General features: G+C 47.0%; 1 protein-coding gene across 2 annotated transcripts in view; it reads left to right on the forward strand.

The window, feature by feature from the left end:
- The window catches only part of LRRK2 (leucine rich repeat kinase 2), a 2,266,429-nt gene that overhangs the window by 787,833 nt on the left and 1,454,918 nt on the right, over nucleotides 1-23,678 (forward strand). For both annotated transcript variants that reach the window (XM_078680082.1, XM_078680090.1), the window contains 2 exons: nucleotides 1,201-1,377; nucleotides 2,924-3,042. In XM_078680082.1, coding sequence (XP_078536208.1) covers nucleotides 1,201-1,377; nucleotides 2,924-3,042 — 296 coding nt within the window. The remainder of the gene's footprint in view (nucleotides 1-1,200; nucleotides 1,378-2,923; nucleotides 3,043-23,678) is intronic.

Raw genomic sequence — 23,678 nt, forward strand, 5'->3', positions numbered from 1 at the left:
GAGATGGCATGGGTTTCTGGAAGGAGATCTTGGGCACAGAGGTGAACATGTGCTATCATATCCAGCCTGGTCAATGAATATCACAGAGAAAAATGAGCATCTTGTGTACTTATGCACAAGCTGCTCCTTAAAGGACAGTTTCCTTTTATTGTTACACAAAAATGCACAGACCCATACACTCTACCCACATACTTACATGCCTCATAAAAGGAGTAATGGACTGACTGATAGCAGACTGAGCTAGTAGGCAATTTCCCTACATAGATAAAGGTAAAAAGGTCTGTTTCCCTGATATAATAATCCCACTCTCGCTGTCGTCACCACCACCTGTCACCACATGAACTGAGATGGGGGAGTAACAACCCTTATTCACATTGAGGGTTCAATATGGGTTTCTGCAGAGCATGACTCTGCTGATGTACAGCAGAGCAAAATGTGGAGAACGTCTAGTGGATTCACAGATTATTAGATTCACAGAGGAAAAGCATAGGTCCGGTCATAAAAAAATATTTCCCAGCCATGTGAACGACTTGTCCTAACACCACAAGGAACAAGTATTTGTGAAGCACCTCGAAGAACCAGTATCAAGTAAGTGTAACCCATAATTATCATGTATTTCAGTAATTTCCAAATGGACATGGGTTCATTTTATACTGTTTAACCTATTTTTCTCAGTCTTATCATTTTGCCTTGTTAAATTGGGGCTGTGCCTTATTTCTCAGAAAATATGTTGGGATTAGATGTGTATTGTGATGTGTTAATATGGATTAACCAAGTACTGTGTATCCTGTGAGAAAGGCCAGTGGACTCCTGCATGATTCAATGTGATTCCCTTAGCTGAATCTTAAAATCCTGATCTGTCCACTAAAGGACCCTTGTGGTCCAAGAAGAGAATATTATATTTTAGAATTGTTTCCGTTCTCTTTGTCTGTTCAATAGAAGGCAGTGTGGTGTTTGAAACAATCCCTCTAATTTTCTGTACTTTTGTATGTTTTGGTAAAAAATCTGTGTTTGAAAGAAAAGCATTTGGAATTGCTACCATTGTCTTGGCTTTTACTACTTCTTGTCTGTTTTATGACTGTTGTCTATGTGAGAGTCATGCTGTCTTTATAGCACTTACTATGATGTACTGATTTGTGTTATGTTGGAAAATCCATAACATGTGCTTCTGTAATGTAAGTGATTATTTGAAATTTTCAGATTCAGGCCATGTGTTGGCAAGAATGGTTCTGCGACATCAGAGGAAGCATGAAGGATCTCTAACGGATGGAACTGATGCCGTTAGTGTCATGATCAGCCCGGAATCTACTGATGAGTGTACCTTAATACATGAAACCACTTTAGAAACTAGCTTTTATGATGAGGATGATACAGAAGGTATTGGAAAGCAACATTTCGAATAATTTGGTGAAAACACATTAAGCAAGACTTGAAGGAAATTATACAAAGCAAATGTTTACTGACAGGGATCTCTCTTAGTCTTGAGCTAGATAGAGTTTGTGTCTATATCGTGACAAAAATATGAGTACATGTTAAGGTTTTTTAGTCTATTCCTGTCAAGTAGTCCTTCAATATTATTTTTGAACCATATTCCTAACAGCCCAAATTTTGGATGCTTCTTCTCTTCGACTAACGGAAATTACAGCATCGCATCTCAAACTGCCACTCTGGTTGTTTTCAAATATTTAATGAAATTTCATACAGAATGTAAAAGGTGTTCCCTACACATGGAAGAAAGATTGGCCTGCAGTGTAGGAAACAAGACCAGCAGTCATACAGAAAATTAAGATGCAAGACCAACAGTGAAAATGTTTTCGCTAATGATCAAGCATCAACATATTACTGTATTATCTGTCATATGTCATTCTTTTAGCTAAGGGACCTAGGCAACATTTGATATCTCTATGTTTCTTTTATAGTTTTAAGAAAAATTGCAATTCAGTGTTGCTCTTAACCAGATTAGAGCACCTATGATAGGATGTTGGAACAAAATTGACAGAATTGTCCTCAGCTCTAATAAGGAGAATGGAAACAGTATAACATCACGAGCTTCCCTCACAATGCCGACAAATCTGTTGCATGGATGTGTTTCAAAAGAAAATTAATTCAGGATCCTTACGGGGAAAAGGTTAAAGGCATGTTTCATTGTCATGTGGCATGAGATTGCCCTGTTTCTGAATGCCTGCTAAAGAATGAAGTGGCAGACACAAGAACCATTTTGCACAAGAGGCGAATATCCTTTCATGTGTTATTGACGTTATCATGGCTACCACCTCTTCTTTCAGCCAGCTAGCCAGTGCTACAAAGTCATAGATTCTTATGCAGCACAACTTCCGCGACTAAAGCACAGGCCTCCCACCAGATCAAGCCTTTTGATTGGCTGGTCATGATCAGTAAGCTCATAGATGCTCCATCAATATGATAAGCAGATAGTAAAATCTTGGCAATTCTGCAAGCCAGGAATACAATATTCTTTCAGGGGACAAGGAAACAAATCCCCTGTACACCTAGAATACATTTTCTGACCTTAATTGCCAACTTACTGTTCCCTGATATACAATGGTTGGCACTCTTTCTGTCCCCCTCTCAATGCTGCTCTCTAGTTATTGTTGATAAGATGTTTAGATGATAAAATAATGTTTAATATTCGAGATGTTTTATTTGGTTTTGTAAAAGTGACTACTTTTAAACATTGTCATTTACTTACCTTGTTTGTGGAATTGGTATGTCTAAGAAAATATAATTCCCTCTTTACTGAGGGATAGATTACCATCCCTCATTTAAATGATATCATGCATGTGTTTTTTTTTCTGACCACATATTAACCAATTGCTGAGCATGTGTAAGCAGAACTGAGTACAGAATTTTGGCTCAAATGGGAACTCATTTCTTACTGTTATTTGAATTTTTTTTTTTTTTAAAGGAAGTGAAACATCAACTCCTATAAGAAAACATCCAAATTCCATTTCCATTGTTGATCAGCATAGAGAGTCATTTAAGTTGGACAACACTCCTTTCCGTCGAAGGAATTCAAATTCATTGGTAAGATGTGTAAGCAGTGTACATTATAAATAGGACTCCCAGTTTTATGGATTTTCTTTTTTAACATCTCCGTCTGTATATATCCATATTTATTTTTGGCCATTTTAACTGTATTTATCCATATTTATTTTTGGGCCATTTTATCTGTATTTATCCATATTTATTTTGTGTTTTGCGTATAAATGTAGTTGTAAACTGTACATTTCCATATTTATTTAAATGGTGGACACAAACACATACTTTGATGTCTGTTGTGCTTTAGCTATTTAGGTTGCCAAATATTACATAGCAGTACATCGACTGACAAATATTAGCATTATACCACAAATTGACACATGCAGTTATTTAAAAACATTTCATCCTGTTTTTTAATTTCCCATGCTGTCCATCTGCTCAGCTGTTGGGCTGTAATTCATGAAAGACAGCACGAAGAGTCACTTAAAAGAAGCACATTTTCTGTATTTATCCACTTTCTAAAAATAAATATAGACAGAAAACATATTGTTTTCTGTCTGGTTTTTATCTGTATAAATCCATAAAAATGGAAAACATGGAGCCTTAGTTATAAAAGCACCCTAGTAGGTGATTTATTGAGAACACAATATGTAATGTGCAGACGCTGCTACCCTATGGAGAGTAATACTGGATAGAAGGCTATACTTTCTATTTTGTTGAGCAAATCAAATTGACAAATACATAATAATGGGTTTTGTAAAAAAATCCTACCTTGTTAGAGCCTTCTGCAAGCCTTAGATTGTTTTTGTTCGCCGCCTAGTGTTGGGTCTGGATGATTGCACTTTGTTGTCCTGGAAGAGTCTTCGAAGTATCACGAGATAGGTGACTCCTCCCCTGGACTACAGTGCGCATGGGCATCTTCTCCATCCTCAGATTGTTTTTTTCCGCCATTGGGTTCAGATGTTATTCCTTTACTCCAACTTCGGAAACCGAAACTAAACTAATTTAAAGGCCAAAAGGCCTTTGACTTCGACGGTATTGTTCTCGTTCGGTACTTCTTGACTCGACCAACCTTTCCATCTTGATCCGGTCGTCGACGCGTGCCGTTTGGCCTTTCAACGCCACGTGGGTCTGCTGTCGATGGAAAGGAGCCCGTTCAAAAGGTGCCCACAATGCCACTCCAAATTCCCGCATACTGACAAGCATACAGTATGCAACAAGTGCTTATCACCAGAGCACAAGGAAAAAAATTGCCCAGCGTGTGCCCAATTCCGTTCGAAGAAGACCATCCGGATTTGACGGGCCGCTAGGCAAGAGATGCAGCGCTCGGCACCAGAACCGGAGAACATCTTTGATGATGAACGCGACCTCCCAAAAGCGGCGGACTCGGATCTAGAGATCGTCACTGTCGAGGACCAGTCGGACTCTGACGACGAGATCCCACGGGGGCAAATCGTGAGTACACAGCCCCCAACACCGCTTATCCCGAAACCGAAGGCTCCGGTCGAAGCATCGCCTAAAGGCCTTAGCCGAGATCGAAAAACCCCTTCAGAAGCCCCGCCTTCCGGCTCAGCTCCGAAGACCAAAACAAAGCCTTTCGAGAGCCCAGGACCAAGTAACATTCCCCCAAGAAGGTCGTCGAACCCAAAAGGGTTGTCGCACCGAAGGTCGTTGAGCCAAAAAAGGCCGTCGAGCCAAAAGTCGTCGAACCGAAGAAGGCCCTCGAGCCAAAGGTTGTCGAACAAAAGAAGGCCGACCAGCCAAAGGGCGTCGAGCCGAAGAAGGTGGTCGAACCAAAGAAGGTCGTCCAACCCAAAAAGGTTATCGAGTCAAAATCTATCGAGCCAAAGAAAAGCCTCGAACCTAAACAGGTCGTCGATTCGAAAACAGTACCCGTTCCTAAAAAGAGTGCAAATAAGCCAAAGCCAGTCGAACCGAAAGAGGACATTGACTCGACCAAAAACACTGACCCTAAAAAAGGCGTCGAGCACAAAAAGAGGATCGATCCGAAAAAGATCGTTGACCCAAAGTCGCCGAACCAAAAAAGACTGCCAAACCAATAAAGGACGTCGAACCAAAAAAGGTTATCGACCCCAAACCGACAGTCGAGCCGAAAAAGACTCTAGAACCAAAGGCCCTCGAGTCAAAAGGTCCCAAGCAAGTCAGTAAGCCAAACACATCGGTGCCAAAGCCACAGACAGTGGAGGAGGTCCATCCTGATCCACAATCAGAGGAACAATCAAAACTGTATATAAACCCTGAAACCGGCAAAGTTACCATCTATTACCGGAAAAAGAGACCATTGGACACGGACACTACTTGCCCTGTACCACCAAAGAAAAAGGACTTCGGGACATCTCCCTCTAGGCCTTTTACTCCTCCTCCTTTCTATCCTAATATGCCTTTTGTGCCCTACTCTCCTACACACTCAGACTACAATGATGAGGATAACATGGGGGAAGATCCTCAGGAAGATTTTAATGACCCAGAGGATCCACAGGCTCAGGATGACACGTGGGATGATCAAAATGATCCATATGACACACAACCCATCCCTGACACCTCCCCATACCCTACAAAACCGTCGCCTACTGACAACACCATTGTTTTTAACCAACTGCTAGATAGGGCAGCAAAATACCACAAGGTCGACATGCACACTGACCCAATAGAAGAAGATTTTCTATTTGACACTTTTCGAACCTCTGAGAAAAACGTCAGGACACTTCCTATGCTAAAAGGGGTACTAAAACACACGCCAGACATATTCAAAGATCCAGCCAGGGCACGGGTGTTCAATCCCAGGGTTGAGAAAAAATATAAGGCAGCCCCTACAGACCCTACTTACATTAAATCCCAGTTGCCTCTAGACTCACTGGTAGTAGCAAACGCTCACAAAAGGGCAAACTCGCAAACAGGAGACGCTCCACCTCCTGACAAAGAGTCTAAAATATTGGAGGCCTCAGGCAAAAGAGTGGCCTCACAGGCTGCTAATTCATGGAGGATCGCAAACACACAGGCTCGCCTAGCTCTCTATGATAGAGCACACTACGGCCAGCTTGAAGGTTTACTGCAACACCTGCCAGAACCTTTCAAAGCTCAGGCTAGCGACCTCATACAGGAAGGCAAATTTATAACTAATGCTTCCATTAAATGTGCACTAGACGCAGCCGACACAGCAGCCAGGTCAGTTAACACTAGTGTGTTACTACGCAGACACGCGTGGCTACGCATCTCTGGTTTTAAGAACGAGGTGCAATCCACCATCCTTAACCAACCAATTCATCAAGACTTCCTGTTTGGTTCTGCAGTAGATACCATTTTAGACAAAATGAAGAAAGATACTGAAACTGCAAAATCTAAGGGGGCGCTGCATTTTCAACAACATAGAGGTTCCTTTCGTCGGTCCTCCTTCAGAGGCACCGCAAGAGGCAACACTTCACAGACTTCATCTACATACAAAAGCAACACCCAAGGGCTCCAACAGGGGAGGTTACAGGGGCAATAATAACAAAGGCAGAGGACGTGGCGGCAATAACACCAGAGCCTCCACTGCCGCCAAACAGTGACTTCATCACACTCCCTCCAGACCATCCAACACCAGTTGGAGGCAGAGTCAAACAGTTCCTACCAGTCTGGAATGCAATTACCACAGACAGGTGGGTGAGACAAATTATCCAGTATGGTTATTGCCTGGAACTCACTTCTACTCCACTTCTACTCCACCCAACATACCTCCCAAACACCGTCCTATGTCCAAAGAACACATCACCCTGCTACAGCAAGAGGTCAAATCTATGCTAGAAAAGGGAGCCATAGAACCAGTCCCTTTTCAACACCAAGTAACAGGAGTATACTCACTATACTTCCTTATTCCCAAAAAAGGACGGGTCCCTCAGACCAATATTGGACCTCAATCCTCTAAACCAATACATACTCTCGGAGCACTTCCATATGATCACTCCACAACAAGTACTCCCGTTACTCCAGCAAGGCGACTTCCTAGCAACATTAGACCTCAAGGACACATATTTTCACATACCAATACATCCAGCTCAGAGGAAATACCTCAGGTTCACAATAGAAGGTCAACATTATCAGTTCAAGGTTCTCCCCTTCGGGGTAACCACAGCCCCAAGAGTGTTCAAAAAATGTTTAGCGGTAGTAGCTGCACACCTCAGAAGGCAACACATCCGCGTGTTTCCATACCTGGATGATTGGCTCATAAAGGCAAACTTGTACGTGCAGTGTGCAAGCCGTACGTCTCAGACACTCCAGCTGCTACACAGCTTGGGTTTTTCCATGAACTACCTAAAATCACATCTACAGCCCTCCCACATACAACAGTATCTGGGGGCTACAATAAATACCTCTGTAGCAAAAGCATATCCAAATCAATCAAGGATAGCCAACATGCAGACTCTCATTCAGAAATTTCAGCCACAGCACTCTTTGCCAGCTCGAGTGTTCATGCAACTCATAGGCATGATGGCCTCCTGTATATTCATTGTCCCCCATGCCCGACTTCAAATGTGTCCACTACAGGAATGCCTAGCAATGCAGTGGAACCAAGCTCAGGGACAACTAAAAGACCTAGTGTTGATAAACAGTCGCGCTTACAACTCTCTGCAGTGGTGGAACCCACAAAACCTTTCCAAGGGGCGACTGTTCCAAGACCCGGTTCCACAAATAGTACTAAAAGCGGACGCATCACTGACAGGTTGGGGAGCCCATTTACTTCAATACACAGTCCAAGAGCTCTGGACAATCAAACAAAGGAGACTGCATATCAACCAAATAGAGTTGCTAGCAATATTTCTGGCACTAAAAGCATTCCAGAAATACCTGTGCAACAAGGCTGTGTTGATCCGGACGGACAACATGACAGCCATGTACTATATCCAGAAACAAGGAGGGACACACTCTCCACAACTGTCCCACCTAGTACAAAACATATGGAAGTGGGCAATTCCCAAAAACATTTTTCTCCTAGCAGAACTCCTGCCAGGAAAAGACAATCAAGTAGCAGATCTGTTAAGCAGACACAGTCAACAGCTACACAAATGGGAGATTCACCCTCAAGTTCTCCAACCATTCTTCCAAAAATGGGGGCATCAAGAGATAGATCTGTTTGCCACAAATGAAAACTCAAAATGCCAGTACTTTGCCGCCAGGTTCCCACATTCGTTGTCACAGGGCAATGCGATATGGATGAACTGTTCCCCACCAAAGACTGCACCTCTCGCCCAATCTTTTAACTCAGAACCATGGAGAAATCAGGCACCCAGATCCCAATCAGATGAACCTAGCGATCTGGCTCCTGAGATCTTTAAGTTCGGATACCTTAACTTACCTCCCGATTGCATGAACATTATCAAGGAGGCAAGACGGCCACCTACTAGAGCATGCTATGCAGCTAAATAGAAAAGATTTAGAATTTACAGCAACAATAACCAAATCAATCCATTAGATGCTTCCATCCAAAAACGTATCTGTTACCTCTTGCACCTTCAAAGATGCAATCTAGCATACTCTTCTATAAGGCTACACCTTGCTGCTATAGCAGCATATCTCCAAAACAGACACCTGTCCCTGTTTAGAGTAACACCAATCAAAGCTTTTATGGAAGGTCTTAAAAGGATAATCCCTCCAAAGCACCCACCTTCACCAGTCTGGAACTTAAATATAGTACTTACCAGACTCATGGGACCTCCTTTCGAGCCACTCCACGTATGTGAATTACAATTTCTAACATGGAAGGTGGCATTTTTGATTGCCATTACCTCCCTCAGGCGAGTAAGTGAGCTACAGGCACTAACCATCCAAGAACCTTTTATGCAAATACATGCAAATAAGGTAGTACTTCGGACTAACCCTAAGTTCATGCCAAAAGTCATATCCACTTTCCATATCAACCAATCCATAGAAATGCCAGTTTTCTTTCAAAACCCACAGTCAGTGGCTGAAAGAGCCCTACACACACTAGATGTAAGGAGAGCTCTGCTATATTATGTGGACAGGACTAAATCATTTAGGAAAACAAAGCAACTGTTTGTTGCTTTTTCCCCACAACATAAAGGTAATCCCATCTCAAAATCAGGAATAGCCAGGTGGATAGTTAAATGCATCCAAATATGTTATCAAAAAGCTAAACGCACTCTAACAGTTCCCCTAAAAGCACACTCTACGCGTAAAATGGGGGCATCCATGGCTTTCCTAGGGAATATTTCCCTTGAAGACATATGTAGGGCAGCTACATGGTCTACCTTACACACTTTCACTAAACACTATTGTGTAGACGTGAAATCAAAGCAGCAAGCTGTGGTAGGCCAGGCTGTCCTTAAAACTCTTTTTCAGACTGCTGCAGCTGGTACAGGTGACCACCGCTAGAGGAGATACTGCTATACAGTCTATGCACAAGATATGAATTCAGCAGCCCACATGCTTCAAACGGAATATGCTACTTACCAGTATGCATCTGTTCTTGGCATGTAGGGCTGCTGACATTCATATCGCCCACCCTCCTCCCCAGTGCCTGTTGCAGCTGCAGGATTCTCTTTTGCATGGCCATCTCTTACTTATACTCCATCTTTGCCACAAAGGCGAAAAACAATCTGAGGATGGAGAAGATGCCTATGCGCACTGTAGTCCAGGGGAGGAGTCACCTATCTCGTGATACTTCGAAGACTCTTCCAGGACAACAAAGTGCAATCATCCGGACCCAACACTAGGCGGCGATCTATGCACAAGATATGAATGTCAGCAGCCCTACATGCCAAGAACAGATGCATACTGGTAAGTAGCATATTCCTTTTTACATATTACTATTTTATTTCAGTGGGAATAACATCATAAAGATGTTAGGAATCATTGGGGAAATTCTTCAGTCCAACTGGAAAGGAACATTGCTCTCCGAAGGTTCATGAATCAATAAAAGAAAGCAACAGATAAAGAGAAAAAAATGGAAATTGTAGGTGGCAGGGCAGTGGCACCTGGTGCATAGAGGGTTTTGTTGAGGCTTCCAGGTCCGATTAGCCTCTTGTCCAATCTGAGCAAGGATTAGAGGGAAAGCGGGTGCTCCTGGGGAACTTAAAAAGGGACAATTGCCTCACAACTGCTTAGTTGTATGACGCCTCACCAATTACTTTGCCCACCATTTTCTCCACCCCACACCTTTGTTGTTGTTTCCTTTCTTCCCTCTTTCTCCATTTTCCTGCTGCTTTGCTTGTGTTTATGATCTCCAATGGTGAATGACTGAGCTGGATGTTTCATAAACTTCCTGCTGCTACCTGAGCACCTTATGCCATTAGTTGCTTGTTGTTGTCCTATCCAGGCATCCTTCATCCTCACTTGGGCATCACCACTTGTGTCCAGGTTCTGCAGGTTACAAGAGGGGTTCCCACTACTTCAGCCACTACCACAATTCCTCTTGTGAGACCTGATGAGTCCTGGTATTGAGTGTTTTGTGCGAGTGGTCAAAATTAGGATTCAGGAAGAGACACATCAGAATTCTCTCCATGATGGAGCAGACCAGGAAGTCAACAAGTTGACTAGCTGGAGGGAAGAAGCTGTGTTGTTTTGGTAGTCTGAAAGGGTGTGGGAAATTTTTTATCCAATTTGGCCATTTTGATATAAAAGGAAGAAACAATCTGCAGTACAGGGATAGAGATCAAGAGGTGTGAGAGGGATGTTATCAGGACTATCCCTTCCTTTGTAAAATTTAAAAAACGCTTAAAAGACCTCTTCCTCAACCGTGCCTTCCCAAACTGATAGCCACCGCCGAGGGCACAAGCCTGCACTCTGCAGCACTGACACCTGACACTGTGTCATTAATTTACAACAAGGGGTGGTGATGGACAGAGTCTCTGAATTAAGCAGAGTACTCTCACCCAGTCAAGAGATCAGGGCTAGATCCAACACCGTTTTTTAGCTCATTGCACCATCCCAGTTTCAGAACCTGGCTGTATGCAAATTAGTCTGTCCCTGGCCCAGTGCATCATGGGAACAGGGCAGACCAGACTACAAAAGCCAATTCTTACACTGGGAAGGAAACAAGCTTCCGGGGACCGGTTTCTGCCATTTCAGGCGTCTTCGGCCCGGCTTGCTTGAATCCTGATGGTGCAATGAGCAAGGGACTCACATCTGAGTATACCCTTCCACGCTTAGGGTGGACAAAATAATTTACAACAAGAGGTGGTGATGGACAGAGTCTCTGAATTAAGCAGAGTACTCTCACCCAGTCAAGAGATCAGGGCTAGATCCAACACCGTTTTTTAGCTCATTGCACCATCCCAGTTTCAGAACCTGGCTGTATGCAAATTAGTCTGTCCCTGGCCCAGTGCATCATGGGAACAGGGCAGACCAGACTACAAAAGCCAATTCTTACACTGGGAAGGAAACAAGCTTCCGGGGACCGGTTTCTGCCATTTCAGGCGTCTTCGGCCTGGCTTGCTTGAATCCTGATGGTGCAATGAGCAAGGGACTCACATCTGAGTATACCCTTCCACGCTTAGGGTGGACAAAATAATTTACAACAAGGGGTGGTGATGGACAGAGTCTCTGAATTAAGCAGAGTACTCTCACCCAGTCAAGAGATCAGGGCTAGATCCAACACCGTTTTTTAGCTCATTGCACCATCCCAGTTTCAGAACCTGGCTGTATGCAAATTAGTCTGTCCCTGGCCCAGTGCATCAAAAACAGGGCAGACCAGACTACAAAAGCCAATTCTTACACTGGGAAGGAAACAAGCTTCCGGGGACCGGTTTCTGCCATTTCAGGCGTCTTCGGCCCGGCTTGATTGAATCCTGATGGTGCAATGAGCAAGGGACTCACATCTGAGTATACCCTTCCACGCTTAGAGTGGACAAAATAATTTACAACAAGGGGTGGTGATGGACAGAGTCTCTGAATTAAGCAGAGTACTCTCACCCAGTCAAGAGATCAGGGCTAGATCCAACACCGTTTTTATACTCAGACATGAGTCCCTTTCTCACTGCTCCATCAGGATTCAAGCAAGCCGGGCCGAAGAGGCTGAAATGCCAGAAACCGGTCCCCGGTAGCTTGTCTCCTTTCTGGTGAAGAATTGGCTTGGTAGTTTGGTCTGCCCTGTTCCCATGATGCACTGGGCCAGGGACAGACTAATTTGCATACAGCCAGGTTCTGAGCTGGGATGGGGCAGTGAGATAAATAACGGTGATGGATCAAGCCCTGATCTTTGGACTGGGTAAGAGTGGTCTGCTTAATTCAGACACTCTGTTCATCACCACCCCCTTTTCTGTATCGTTTTTGGCCACTATAGGTGTGGCAGGGTATACTCAGACATGAGTCCCTTTCTCACTGCTCCATCAGGATTCAAGCAAGCCGGGCCGAAGAGGCTGAAATGCCAGAAACCGGTCCCCGGTAGCTTGTCTCCTTTCTGGTGAAGAATTGGCTTGGTAGTTTGGTCTGCCCTGTTCCCATGATGCACTGGGCCAGGGACAGACTAATTTGCATACAGCCAGGTTCTGAGCTGGGATGGGGCAGTGAGATAAATAACGGTGATGGATCAAGCCCTGATCTTTGGACTGGGTAAGAGTGGTCTGCTTAATTCAGACACTCTGTTCATCACCACCACCCCCTTTTCTGTATCGTTTTTGGCCACTATAGGTGTGGCAGGGTATACTCAGACATGAGTCCCTTTCTCACTGCTCCATCAGGATTCAAGCAAGCCGGGCCGAAGAGGCTGAAATGCCAGAAACCGGTCCCCGGTAGCTTGTCTCCTTTCTGGTGAAGAATTGGCTTGGTAGTTTGGTCTGCCCTGTTCCCATGATGCACTGGGCCAGGGACAGACTAATTTGCATACAGCCAGGTTCTGAGCTGGGATGGGGCAGTGAGATAAATAACGGTGATGGATCAAGCCCTGATCTTTGGACTGGGTAAGAGTGGTCTGCTTAATTCAGACACTCTGTTCATCACCACCCCCTTTTCTGTATCGTTTTTGGCCACTATAGGTGTGGCAGGGTATACTCAGACATGAGTCCCTTTCTCATTGCTCCATCAGGATTCAAGCAAGCCGGGCCGAAGAGGCTGAAATGCCAGAAACCGGTCCCCGGTAGCTTTTCTCCTTTCTGGTGAAGAATTGGCTTGGTAGTTTGGTCTGCCCTGTTCCCATGATGCACTGGGCCAGGGACAGACTAATTTGCATACAGCCAGGTTCTGAGCTGGGATGGGGCAGTGAGATAAATAACGGTGATGGATCAAGCCCTGATCTTTGGACTGGGTAAGAGTGGTCTGCTTAATTCAGACACTCTGTTCATCACCACCCCCTTTTCTGTATCGTTTTTGGCCACTATAGGTGTGGCAGGGTATACTCAGACATGAGTCCCTTTCTCACTGCTCCATCAGGATTCAAGCAAGCCGGGCCGAAGAGGCTGAAATGCCAGAAACCGGTCCCCGGTAGCTTGTCTCCTTTCTGGTGAAGAATTGGCTTGGTAGTTTGGTCTGCCCTGTTCCCATGATGCACTGGGCCAGGGACAGACTAATTTGCATACAGCCAGGTTCTGAGCTGGGATGGGGCAGTGAGATAAATAACGGTGATGGATCAAGCCCTGATCTTTGGACTGGGTAAGAGTGGTCTGCTTAATTCAGACACTCTGTTCATCACCACCCCCTTTTCTGTATCGTTTTTGGCCACTATAGGTGTGGCAGGGTATACTCAGACATGAGTCCCTTTCTCACTGCTCCATCAGGATTCAAGCAAGCCGGGCCGAAGAGGCTGAAATGCCAGAAACCGGTCCCCGGTAGCTTGTCTCCTTTCTGGTGAAGAATTGGCTTGGTAGTTTGGTCTGCCCTGTTCCCATGATGCACTGGGCCAGGGACAGACTAATTTGCATACAGCCAGGTTCTGAGCTGGGATGGGGCAGTGAGATAAATAACGGTGATGGATCAAGCCCTGATCTTTGGACTGGGTAAGAGTGGTCTGCTTAATTCAGACACTCTGTTCATCACCACCCCCTTTTCTGTATCGTTTTTGGCCACTATAGGTGTGGCAGGGTATACTCAGACATGAGTCCCTTTCTCACTGCTCCATCAGGATTCAAGCAAGCCGGGCCGAAGAGGCTGAAATGCCAGAAACCGGTCCCCGGTAGCTTGTCTCCTTTCTGGTGAAGAATTGGCTTGGTAGTTTGGTCTTCCCTGTTCCCATGATGCACTGGGCCAGGGACAGACTAATTTGCATACAGCCAGGTTCTGAGCTGGGATGGGGCAGTGAGATAAATAACGGTGATGGATCAAGCCCTGATCTTTGGACTGGGTAAGAGTGGTCTGCTTAATTCAGACACTCTGTTCATCACCACCCCCTTTACTGTGTCATTAAGACCTACCTCTTCCCCGCTCCACGACCCCTTCCTCGTTCCCTCCTCACTGAAAGAGGTTCAGCCCAAGACATCATGCACTCATCGAGGTTATCTCAGGACTTTCCTACCTCAATGTTGCACAGCATGCTGGGACTTCCGAACCAATATGTATACATCTGCCTTATTGTGTGACTACTGCATTAAAACTTTTGTAAAGCTCTCCGATACACTTGGGTCTGCCAGCGCTATATAATACTCCTTAATAAATAAATAAAAGATGTTTATAATAAGAAGCAAAAGCAAGGTGGAGGTGAGAAAGTGCCAGGAGAGGAAGATGTCCTGAGTCTGATTTTCTCAATTCACAAGCCCTAACGAGGAGAAGTCGACCTATTATGTAAAGAGAATCAACTGTAATGTATCTGTTAATTACACTTGTGCATCCCATTTGTCACTGATTTTTCCTCCCCAGTTATTTTCTATTCCTATGGGTGTTAAAAGTAGAAAGTAGCATTTATATATGCAGTGTAAAGGTAGCCCGAAGAGACTGCCAAGGCATTGCTAAAGAATTGTTCTCAGTAATCGACAGCTAGTGACTACAAAGGCATAATTTAGTATGGAGGTGGGGAGGGAGCACACTGCCTTTCATCCCAGCACAGTTCACCCGTTCTCTTCCAGGGGATTCTCATCAATAGTCATAAGCATTATAATATGCCTGCCTACGTGCAGGGACCCAGGAGCACATAATAAATATATACCATATATTTATGTATAGCAAAAAACACGCACATAGTACTTTCATATATAACTTTGCAGCCTATGTTAAGGGCTAAAATGCCCCATCTACATTGAATTTGCTCTTAATAAACCTCCTACCAGACTTAAGCATTTCTGTAAATAGAAAAACAGAGAGCATAAGATTCAAACCACAGCCTTTATTGAAGAGAAAAGTGCAAGTTAATGCAAAGGCATTATTAGCCAATGGGCTGCATTAAAAGCATAACATGGGAATACTGGAACTTACCTTTAAGACTTCCAGGACCTCATGTATTCCACCATTCTCCAAAGGGAATAGTGAGTTCTGTTATTTTTTCCGGCTACTTCAGTGATTTTCCTGGAGCATTGAGCTCTTTCAGTTATTGATAGAAATTGCTTATGAAAATACATTTTATGTGCTTCACTCAACATTTGTTCACTCTTAGAGTGAGGTAGAATAGTTTTCTGACAGGAATTATGATTCTTTCCTGTCAAAAAATGCCTTCACTCTTTGTCCAGTGCCCTGCCTCTGGGAAAAAGAAGGCTCAGACTGACCCCCACCTAGTCTTCATCGTATGCCTACCTCATACTCATCTGCCTGAGTCTTGCCACCATTACCAGAAGTTCTCTAAAAGAACTTTAAAGGATAGAGAGAAGATACATCCACAAGAGAGGAAAAAGAATCAACAGGAGGACCTCCCCCACCTTTCTCCAATAGTACCTCTCTTTACAAGGCTACATCCAGAGGCAGATCTCCATACGGGCGTGAAAAAAGGAGAACCAGATTCTACTTCCAGAGGTAGGAAAATACCTGTTTGTTCTCCGTTGGTTGCAGGATCGACATTCAAAAGTGCCCGAGAGGAACAAAACTACGACGTCCGACCTTGAGGGACTATACACCAAGAAGGACACCATCTACTGTGATACACAAGTCATCGAAGACTGCAGCATCAAGGGAAGTCCACATCTCGAAGTCAACACAAAAGAAGTCTGTCAACAGTGAGTGTCCACCGAACGACATCGAGGCATCTACATCTGACAGTCACCCCATCAATGGCCCCTCATCATCATTTGAAGTTGAGGCATACTATGGAGAAGACCTCGTCGAAGGCTTCCCTTCACCATTCGACATAGAGACACACTTCTCCAAAACAGTCTCCGTCTGAGGCAACCAGGAGCTGCTCGACGCTGAGGCAGATGTCTCCATCGGCGTCAACCACCGTCAAGGGAGAGGTCTCCGTCGGTGGCAATGGGCACCGGTTGACGACGAGGCAGAGGTCTCTGGTGGCGGCAACAGGGCACCACACAAAGTCCAGACAGACATCTCTGTCAGTGGCATCTAGAAGCCAATCGAAGTTGAGATAATCACCTTATAGGTGCTCTCCATCGACAGTAGAGAGTTGCCTGTCGACATAAAGACCTTACTCTTTGCTTGAGCATTGTGACCATGTCCTCGAGGCCACCGTCGGCGACAGCACCTTGTCGCTCAGCGTCAATGCAGAATTCCTCTGCTGACAGGCCTACACAGCATGAAAGGGGTTCAGCTGCATATTCAAGAGCGTCTTCCCTTTTCTCTGCATGGGGACAAATAACTTCCCAAAAACCAGAGGTGCAGCAGACACCTATTCATCTTTCTCCACGTTGGATGAAGAGTGTCCGCCACTGGCATGTGCCACAGAGTCTGTACTCACGGACAACATCTCCAAAAGCCACCTTCAAAAACTCTTCTAGCCCCCTTAGCAGAGGCCAGCGCTCCAAGGTCCCCAGCAATTTCCAGGGTACCTGGAAAGACCACTCCTCGCCACAGAATATGGTTGCAAACAAGAAGCGGATCTCCACACAGGACAACATCCCCTACACCTGCAAGGGGATCTCAAAGCTCTCGCTCACTTCAACGAGCAGGTAGATCTCCTGCATGGTCTACATCCACCAGATCATCCAAGAGGGACTACTCCAACTGTGACAGACACTCTCCCTTTGAGAGTATCCCCAATAGACAAAATAAATACCTTCAATGAAGGGACTCATCACCCCACCAGCAATGCAGCAGAAGCTGTGTTTGCAGAGTGGTGTGAAAAGGGGAGTGACCTCGGACCACCTCTCTGCAATGCAGCTCTGTGGCGCATACTGGAAGGTACCTGGTGGCTAGTTGGCCCCCAGGGACCCTCAGTTTTCAAGGGGAAATAATTCCCCAAATTACAACACAGGTGCGTTTGCAGAGTGGTGCAGGGAGGGGGCGGGGCCTCCGGCGAGATGCCAGCTTTTTTTCTTTATTTTTTAGAAGGGGGGCTGTGTGCCCCCCTTCTTTTACTATTTTTGAGGCCCAGGGGACCCCATCCCCCAGGGCCTGACCCCATAAAAAAATGGGAAGGGAGCGGCGTGGCCCCCCTCCCGAGGCCAATTTAGGCCCCGGGGACCCCATCCCCCAGGGTATGGCCTCTTCTTTTTTTTTTTAAACTTACAGGGAAGAAGGGCCGCATGGCCCCCCTTCCATGGGCCACTATTGGCCCCGGGGACCCCATCCCCGAGGCCTTGCCTCTTTTTAAATTGTTTAAATAGGGGAAGGGGGGCAACCTGGGCCCCACTCCCCTAGGCCACTTCTGGGCCAAGGGACCCCATCCCCGGGGCCAACCTGCTTTTCTTTTTTTCCGCGTGAGGGGAGTGACGTGGCCTTCTGGTCCGGGGACCCCATCCACCAGGGCCTGGCCTCCCCGTTGGGGACTGTGGGGGGAGCCCCAATGCCCCCACGGTCCCGCCGGCTCCCCGCCTCCAGCGGAAGCCGGCATTGCTTTTGCGCAAGGGGAGCTGCTGACATGCAGCTCCTCTTGCTCAAAAGCATTTCTGTCTTGCTTGATTGAAACGAGAGCAGGTTTTCCTGCTCTCGCTTAAATCAAGCAAAGCAGAGTTTGCTCTGGCAGTGTGGAAGCTGTGGTCCCTCCCTGCTATAGCAAACAGCAGTGTCCCGGGGCAGGCACCCTGGGACATTGCAGGAACTGGCCTTGGGGTTGGCAGTCCCCAGGGCCATCAAGGGCTCCAGGAGGGGGGCCTTGCTGCCCCCCTCCCAATGTTAAAGCTCCGGGAAAATGGTGAAACAGAGCCCCGGGGAGGTGGCAGTCCCCGGGGCTGCGGGGGCCACATGTCCACCTTGTTTAATTGGAAAAAGCCCCTGGGAGGTGGTGGTCCCTGGGGCGTGTGGGGGGCTTGAGTCCCCTCCACACATTCTATTTATTAAAATTAAGAGCCCTGGGGAGCGGGCGGTCCCCGGGGTTGCGTGTCCCCGCAAATCATCAACAAAGCCCCGGGTAGGTGGCGGTCCCCGCTATATAATTTGGGCAAGCCCCCGGGACCTGGCCTACCTGGGGCTTAACAATAACAAGACATGGGAGCACGCTCTTCGTTTATTTTTTTATTTTCTCGGCAGGATTGGCGCAACCAGCAGGAATTCTGCTGGGTTTTTTTTTTTAATGCTTTTTTGGGCCCTCGGGGCTCCTGCGGGACCCCCACAGCAGGCCTAGGGGGTCAGGGTGTTTCTACCCTACCCCTTTCCTTGTTTTTCTAATGTTTTTTTCACTGTTTTCTTGTGACTCCGTTACCGAGTCACAAGATGGGTGCCAACACTTCCTGGTTTGGAGTGTTGGCAGCCAATCAGAAGTCAGCTCATGCCCGGGAGGAGTCGCTACTCCTCCTCGGTGCCCAGATATCAATATTTTTATTTTTTAAATTGCTCAGAAACTACTGAACGTTTTTACACCATTTAAAAAAAAAGGTCGCTTTCTGGACCAAGACCTACCTTTTTGCCAAATTTGGTGTAATTCTGTTGAGCAGTGTAGTCTGTTCCAATTTTTCCTATGGAAATGAATATGGGGAAAACACGTTTTGGGACCCCCCTTTTTTTGCGGCTCCAGCTTGACGAATCACCCCTAAACTTTCAAGACAGGAGCTGACCGAAGAGGGCCATTAGTTTTGAAAATTTTGCCATGATTCGTCAAACGGCGCCAAAGATATTTGCAAAAGAAAAAACCCTTTTCTTATGGAAACGAAGTCCTAACTATAACTACCTACTGGCGAACATAAGTAGGTAATATATATATATATATATATATATATATATATATATATATATATATATATATTCAAAAATAACTGCTCCGCAATTGAGAACACCCACACAACTCAATCTTGAACCTTCTTTATTCTCGAAGCCGCCGCAGATTCGGGAAGAAAACCACAGCGTAGTGTGCCACCATTTGCCTACGCGTTTCGAGAAGTGCTCCCTTAATCATGGCATGGCGTTAGTGAGGAAAATCCATAGTGAGAACAACCCCTCTGCATCCGCAGACCCGGATGTCTCATGAAAGGGACACAAGATACGGGACAACTTGCCTGTTCTACGAAGCGCAAGGTACGCAACAGACGAAGGAAGGGGAATCACCAGCGACCCAACGGGAAATAACTTTGAGGAATAACGTAAGCTGCACCCACTATGGATTTGATGAATTGCCCTGGACTACCTGAACCAGGGTGCTTTGCGAGAGAACGGCCATGAGGGCGGGACTTGAACTCACTACTTTACCTGTGCACGCTGCTGTTTTCCTCACTAACGCCATGCCATGATTAAGGGAGCACTTCTCAAAATGGGAAGACTCTGCCCTGCATGCAGAAGCTGCTGCTTTTACTTTGAATAAATGCCCAGAAAACTTACCTCCTGTGGTGTGGCCTTGCTCTTTGGGACAACTTTTGTGGAATGGTTTGCGGTATGTCCTGCCGCGTCAAGAGCCCCGCCGTGAAAGCGGTCTGTGCTGGCGCCAAACGACGCTGGCACATTTGAGCAGGAGGGGCTAGAAGAGCAGTGAGATGCAGCCTCTACACAACGGGACATTTGCCTTCAGCCCACTGGGGTAATACAAGTGTAAAATTGTGCATCTGGTTTGGCTGCTCACTGGAGCAATACCGTTATGCACTTCAAAGACCAGAAGCCCATTCCGGCGACCACGCCCACTGAGGCGAAGCGTCACGAAGACTTCAGGTGCAGATGCCTTAAGATGCAGAGACACGCCAGCCCATGAGTAAGTGCGAGGAACAGCACGAAACGCGTCGGGTTTTCAAAATGGGAAGACTCTGCCCTGCGTGCAGGAGCTGCTGCTTTTACTTTGAATAAATGCCCAGAAAACTTACCTCCTGTGGTGTGGCCTTGCTCTTTGGGACAACTTTTGTGGAATGGTTTGCGGTATGTCCTGCCGCGTCAAGAGCCCCGCCGTGAAAGCGGTCTGTGCTGGCGCCAAACGACGCTGGCACATTTGAGCAGGAGGGGCTAGAAGAGCAGTGAGATGCAGCCTCTACACAACGGGACATTTGCCTTCAGCCCACTGGGGTAATACAAGTGTAAAATTGTGCATCTGGTTTGGCTGCTCACTGGAGCAATACCGTTATGCACTTCAAAGACCAGAAGCCCATTCCGGCGACCACGCCCACTGAGGCGAAGCGTCACGAAGACTTCAGGTGCAGATGCCTTAAGATGCAGAGACACGCCAGCCCATGAGTAAGTGCGAGGAACAGCACGAAACGCGTCGGGTTTTCAAAATGGGAAGACTCTGCCCTGCGTGCAGAAGCTGCTGCTTTTACTTTGAATAAATGCCCAGAAAACTTACCTCCTGTGGTGTGGCCTTGCTCTTTGGGACAACTTTTGTGGAATGGTTTGCGGTATGTCCTGCCGCGTCAAGAGCCCCGCCGTGAAAGCGGTCTGTGCTGGCGCCAAACGACGCTGGCACATTTGAGCAGGAGGGGCTAGAAGAGCAGTGAGATGCAGCCTCTACACAACGGGACATTTGCCTTCAGCCCACTGGGGTAATACAAGTGTAAAATTGTGCATCTGGTTTGGCTGCTCACTGGAGCAATACCGTTATGCACTTCAAAGACCAGAAGCCCATTCCGGCGACCACGCCCACTGAGGCGAAGCGTCACGAAGACTTCAGGTGCAGATGCCTTAAGATGCAGAGACACGCCAGCCCATGAGTAAGTGCGAGGAACAGCACGAAACGCGTCGGGTTTTCAAAATGGGAAGACTCTGCCCTGCGTGCAGAAGCTGCTGCTTTTACTTTGAATAAATGCCCAGAAAACTTACCTCCTGTGGTGTGGCCTTGCTCTTTGGGACAACTTTTGTGGAATGGTTTGCGGTATGTCCTGCCGCGTCAAGAGCCCCGCCGTGAAAGCGGTCTGTGCTGGCGCCAAACGACGCTGGCACATTTGAGCAGGAGGGGCTAGAAGAGCAGTGAGATGCAGCCTCTACACAACGGGACATTTGCCTTCAGCCCACTGGGGTAATACAAGTGTAAAATTGTGCATCTGGTTTAGCTGCTCACTGGAGCAATACCGTTATGCACTTCAAAGACCAGAAGCCCATTCCGGCGACCACGCCCACTGAGGCGAAGCGTCACGAAGACTTCAGGTGCAGATGCCTTAAGATGCAGAGACACGCCAGCCCATGAGTAAGTGCGAGGAACAGCACGAAACGCGTCGGGTTTTCAAAATGGGAAGACTCTGCCCTGCGTGCAGAAGCTGCTGCTTTTACTTTGAATAAATGCCCAGAAAACTTACCTCCTGTGGTGTGGCCTTGCTCTTTGGGACAACTTTTGTGGAATGGTTTGCGGTATGTCCTGCCGCGTCAAGAGCCCCGCCGTGAAAGCGGTCTGTGCTGGCGCCAAACGACGCTGGCACATTTGAGCAGGAGGGGCTAGAAGAGCAGTGAGATGCAGCCTCTACACAACGGGACATTTGCCTTCAGCCCACTGGGGTAATACAAGTGTAAAATTGTGCATCTGGTTTGGCTGCTCACTGGAGCAATACCGTTATGCACTTCAAAGACCAGAAGCCCATTCCGGCGACCACGCCCACTGAGGCGAAGCGTCACGAAGACTTCAGGTGCAGATGCCTTAAGATGCAGAGACACGCCAGCCCATGAGTAAGTGCGAGGAACAGCACGAAACGCGTCGGGTTTTCAAAATGGGAAGACTCTGCCCTGCGTGCAGAAGCTGCTGCTTTTACTTTGAATAAATGCCCAGAAAACTTACCTCCTGTGGTGTGGCCTTGCTCTTTGGGACAACTTTTGTGGAATGGTTTGCGGTATGTCCTGCCGCGTCAAGAGCCCCGCCGTGAAAGCGGTCTGTGCTGGCGCCAAACGACGCTGGCACATTTGAGCAGGAGGGGCTAGAAGAGCAGTGAGATGCAGCCTCTACACAACGGGACATTTGCCTTCAGCCCACTGGGGTAATACAAGTGTAAAATTGTGCATCTGGTTTGGCTGCTCACTGGAGCAATACCGTTATGCACTTCAAAGACCAGAAGCCCATTCCGGCGACCACGCCCACTGAGGCGAAGCGTCACGAAGACTTCAGGTGCAGATGCCTTAAGATGCAGAGACACGCCAGCCCATGAGTAAGTGCGAGGAATAGCACGAAACGCGTCGGGTTTTCAAAATGGGAAGACTCTGCCCTGCGTGCAGAAGCTGCTGCTTTTACTTTGAATAAATGCCCAGAAAAGTTACCTCCTGTGGTGTGGCCTTGCTCTTTGGGACAACTTTTGTGGAATGGTTTGCGGTATGTCCTGCCGCGTCAAGAGCCCCGCCGTGAAAGCGGTCTGTGCTGGCGCCAAACGACGCTGGCACATTTGAGCAGGAGGGGCTAGAAGAGCAGTGAGATGCAGCCTCTACACAACGGGACATTTGCCTTCAGCCCACTGGGGTAATACAAGTGTAAAATTGTGCATCTGGTTTGGCTGCTCACTGGAGCAATACCGTTATGCACTTCAAAGACCAGAAGCCCATTCCGGCGACCACGCCCACTGAGGCGAAGCGTCACGAAGACTTCAGGTGCAGATGCCTTAAGATGCAGAGACACGCCAGCCCATGAGTAAGTGCGAGGAACAGCACGAAACGCGTCGGGTTTTCAAAATGGGAAGACTCTGCCCTGCGTGCAGAAGCTGCTGCTTTTACTTTGAATAAATGCCCAGAAAACTTACCTCCTGTGGTGTGGCCTTGCTCTTTGGGACAACTTTTGTGGAATGGTTTGCGGTATGTCCTGCCGCGTCAAGAGCCCCGCCGTGAAAGCGGTCTGTGCTGGCGCCAAACGACGCTGGCACATTTGAGCAGGAGGGGCTAGAAGAGCAGTGAGATGCAGCCTCTACACAACGGGACATTTGCCTTCAGCCCACTGGGGTAATACAAGTGTAAAATTGTGCATCTGGTTTGGCTGCTCACTGGAGCAATACCGTTATGCACTTCAAAGACCAGAAGCCCATTCCGGCGACCACGCCCACTGAGGCGAAGCGTCACGAAGACTTCAGGTGCAGATGCCTTAAGATGCAGAGACACGCCAGCCCATGAGTAAGTGCGAGGAACAGCACGAAACGCGTCGGGTTTTCAAAATGGGAAGACTCTGCCCTGCGTGCAGAAGCTGCTGCTTTTACTTTGAATAAATGCCCAGAAAACTTACCTCCTGTGGTGTGGCCTTGCTCTTTGGGACAACTTTTGTGGAATGGTTTGCGGTATGTCCTGCCGCGTCAAGAGCCCCGCCGTGAAAGCGGTCTGTGCTGGCGCCAAAC

Source organism: Lissotriton helveticus, chromosome 1_1 (genome assembly GCF_964261635.1).
Source record: "Lissotriton helveticus chromosome 1_1, aLisHel1.1, whole genome shotgun sequence".
Classification (NCBI taxonomy): Eukaryota; Metazoa; Chordata; class Amphibia; order Caudata; family Salamandridae; genus Lissotriton; species Lissotriton helveticus.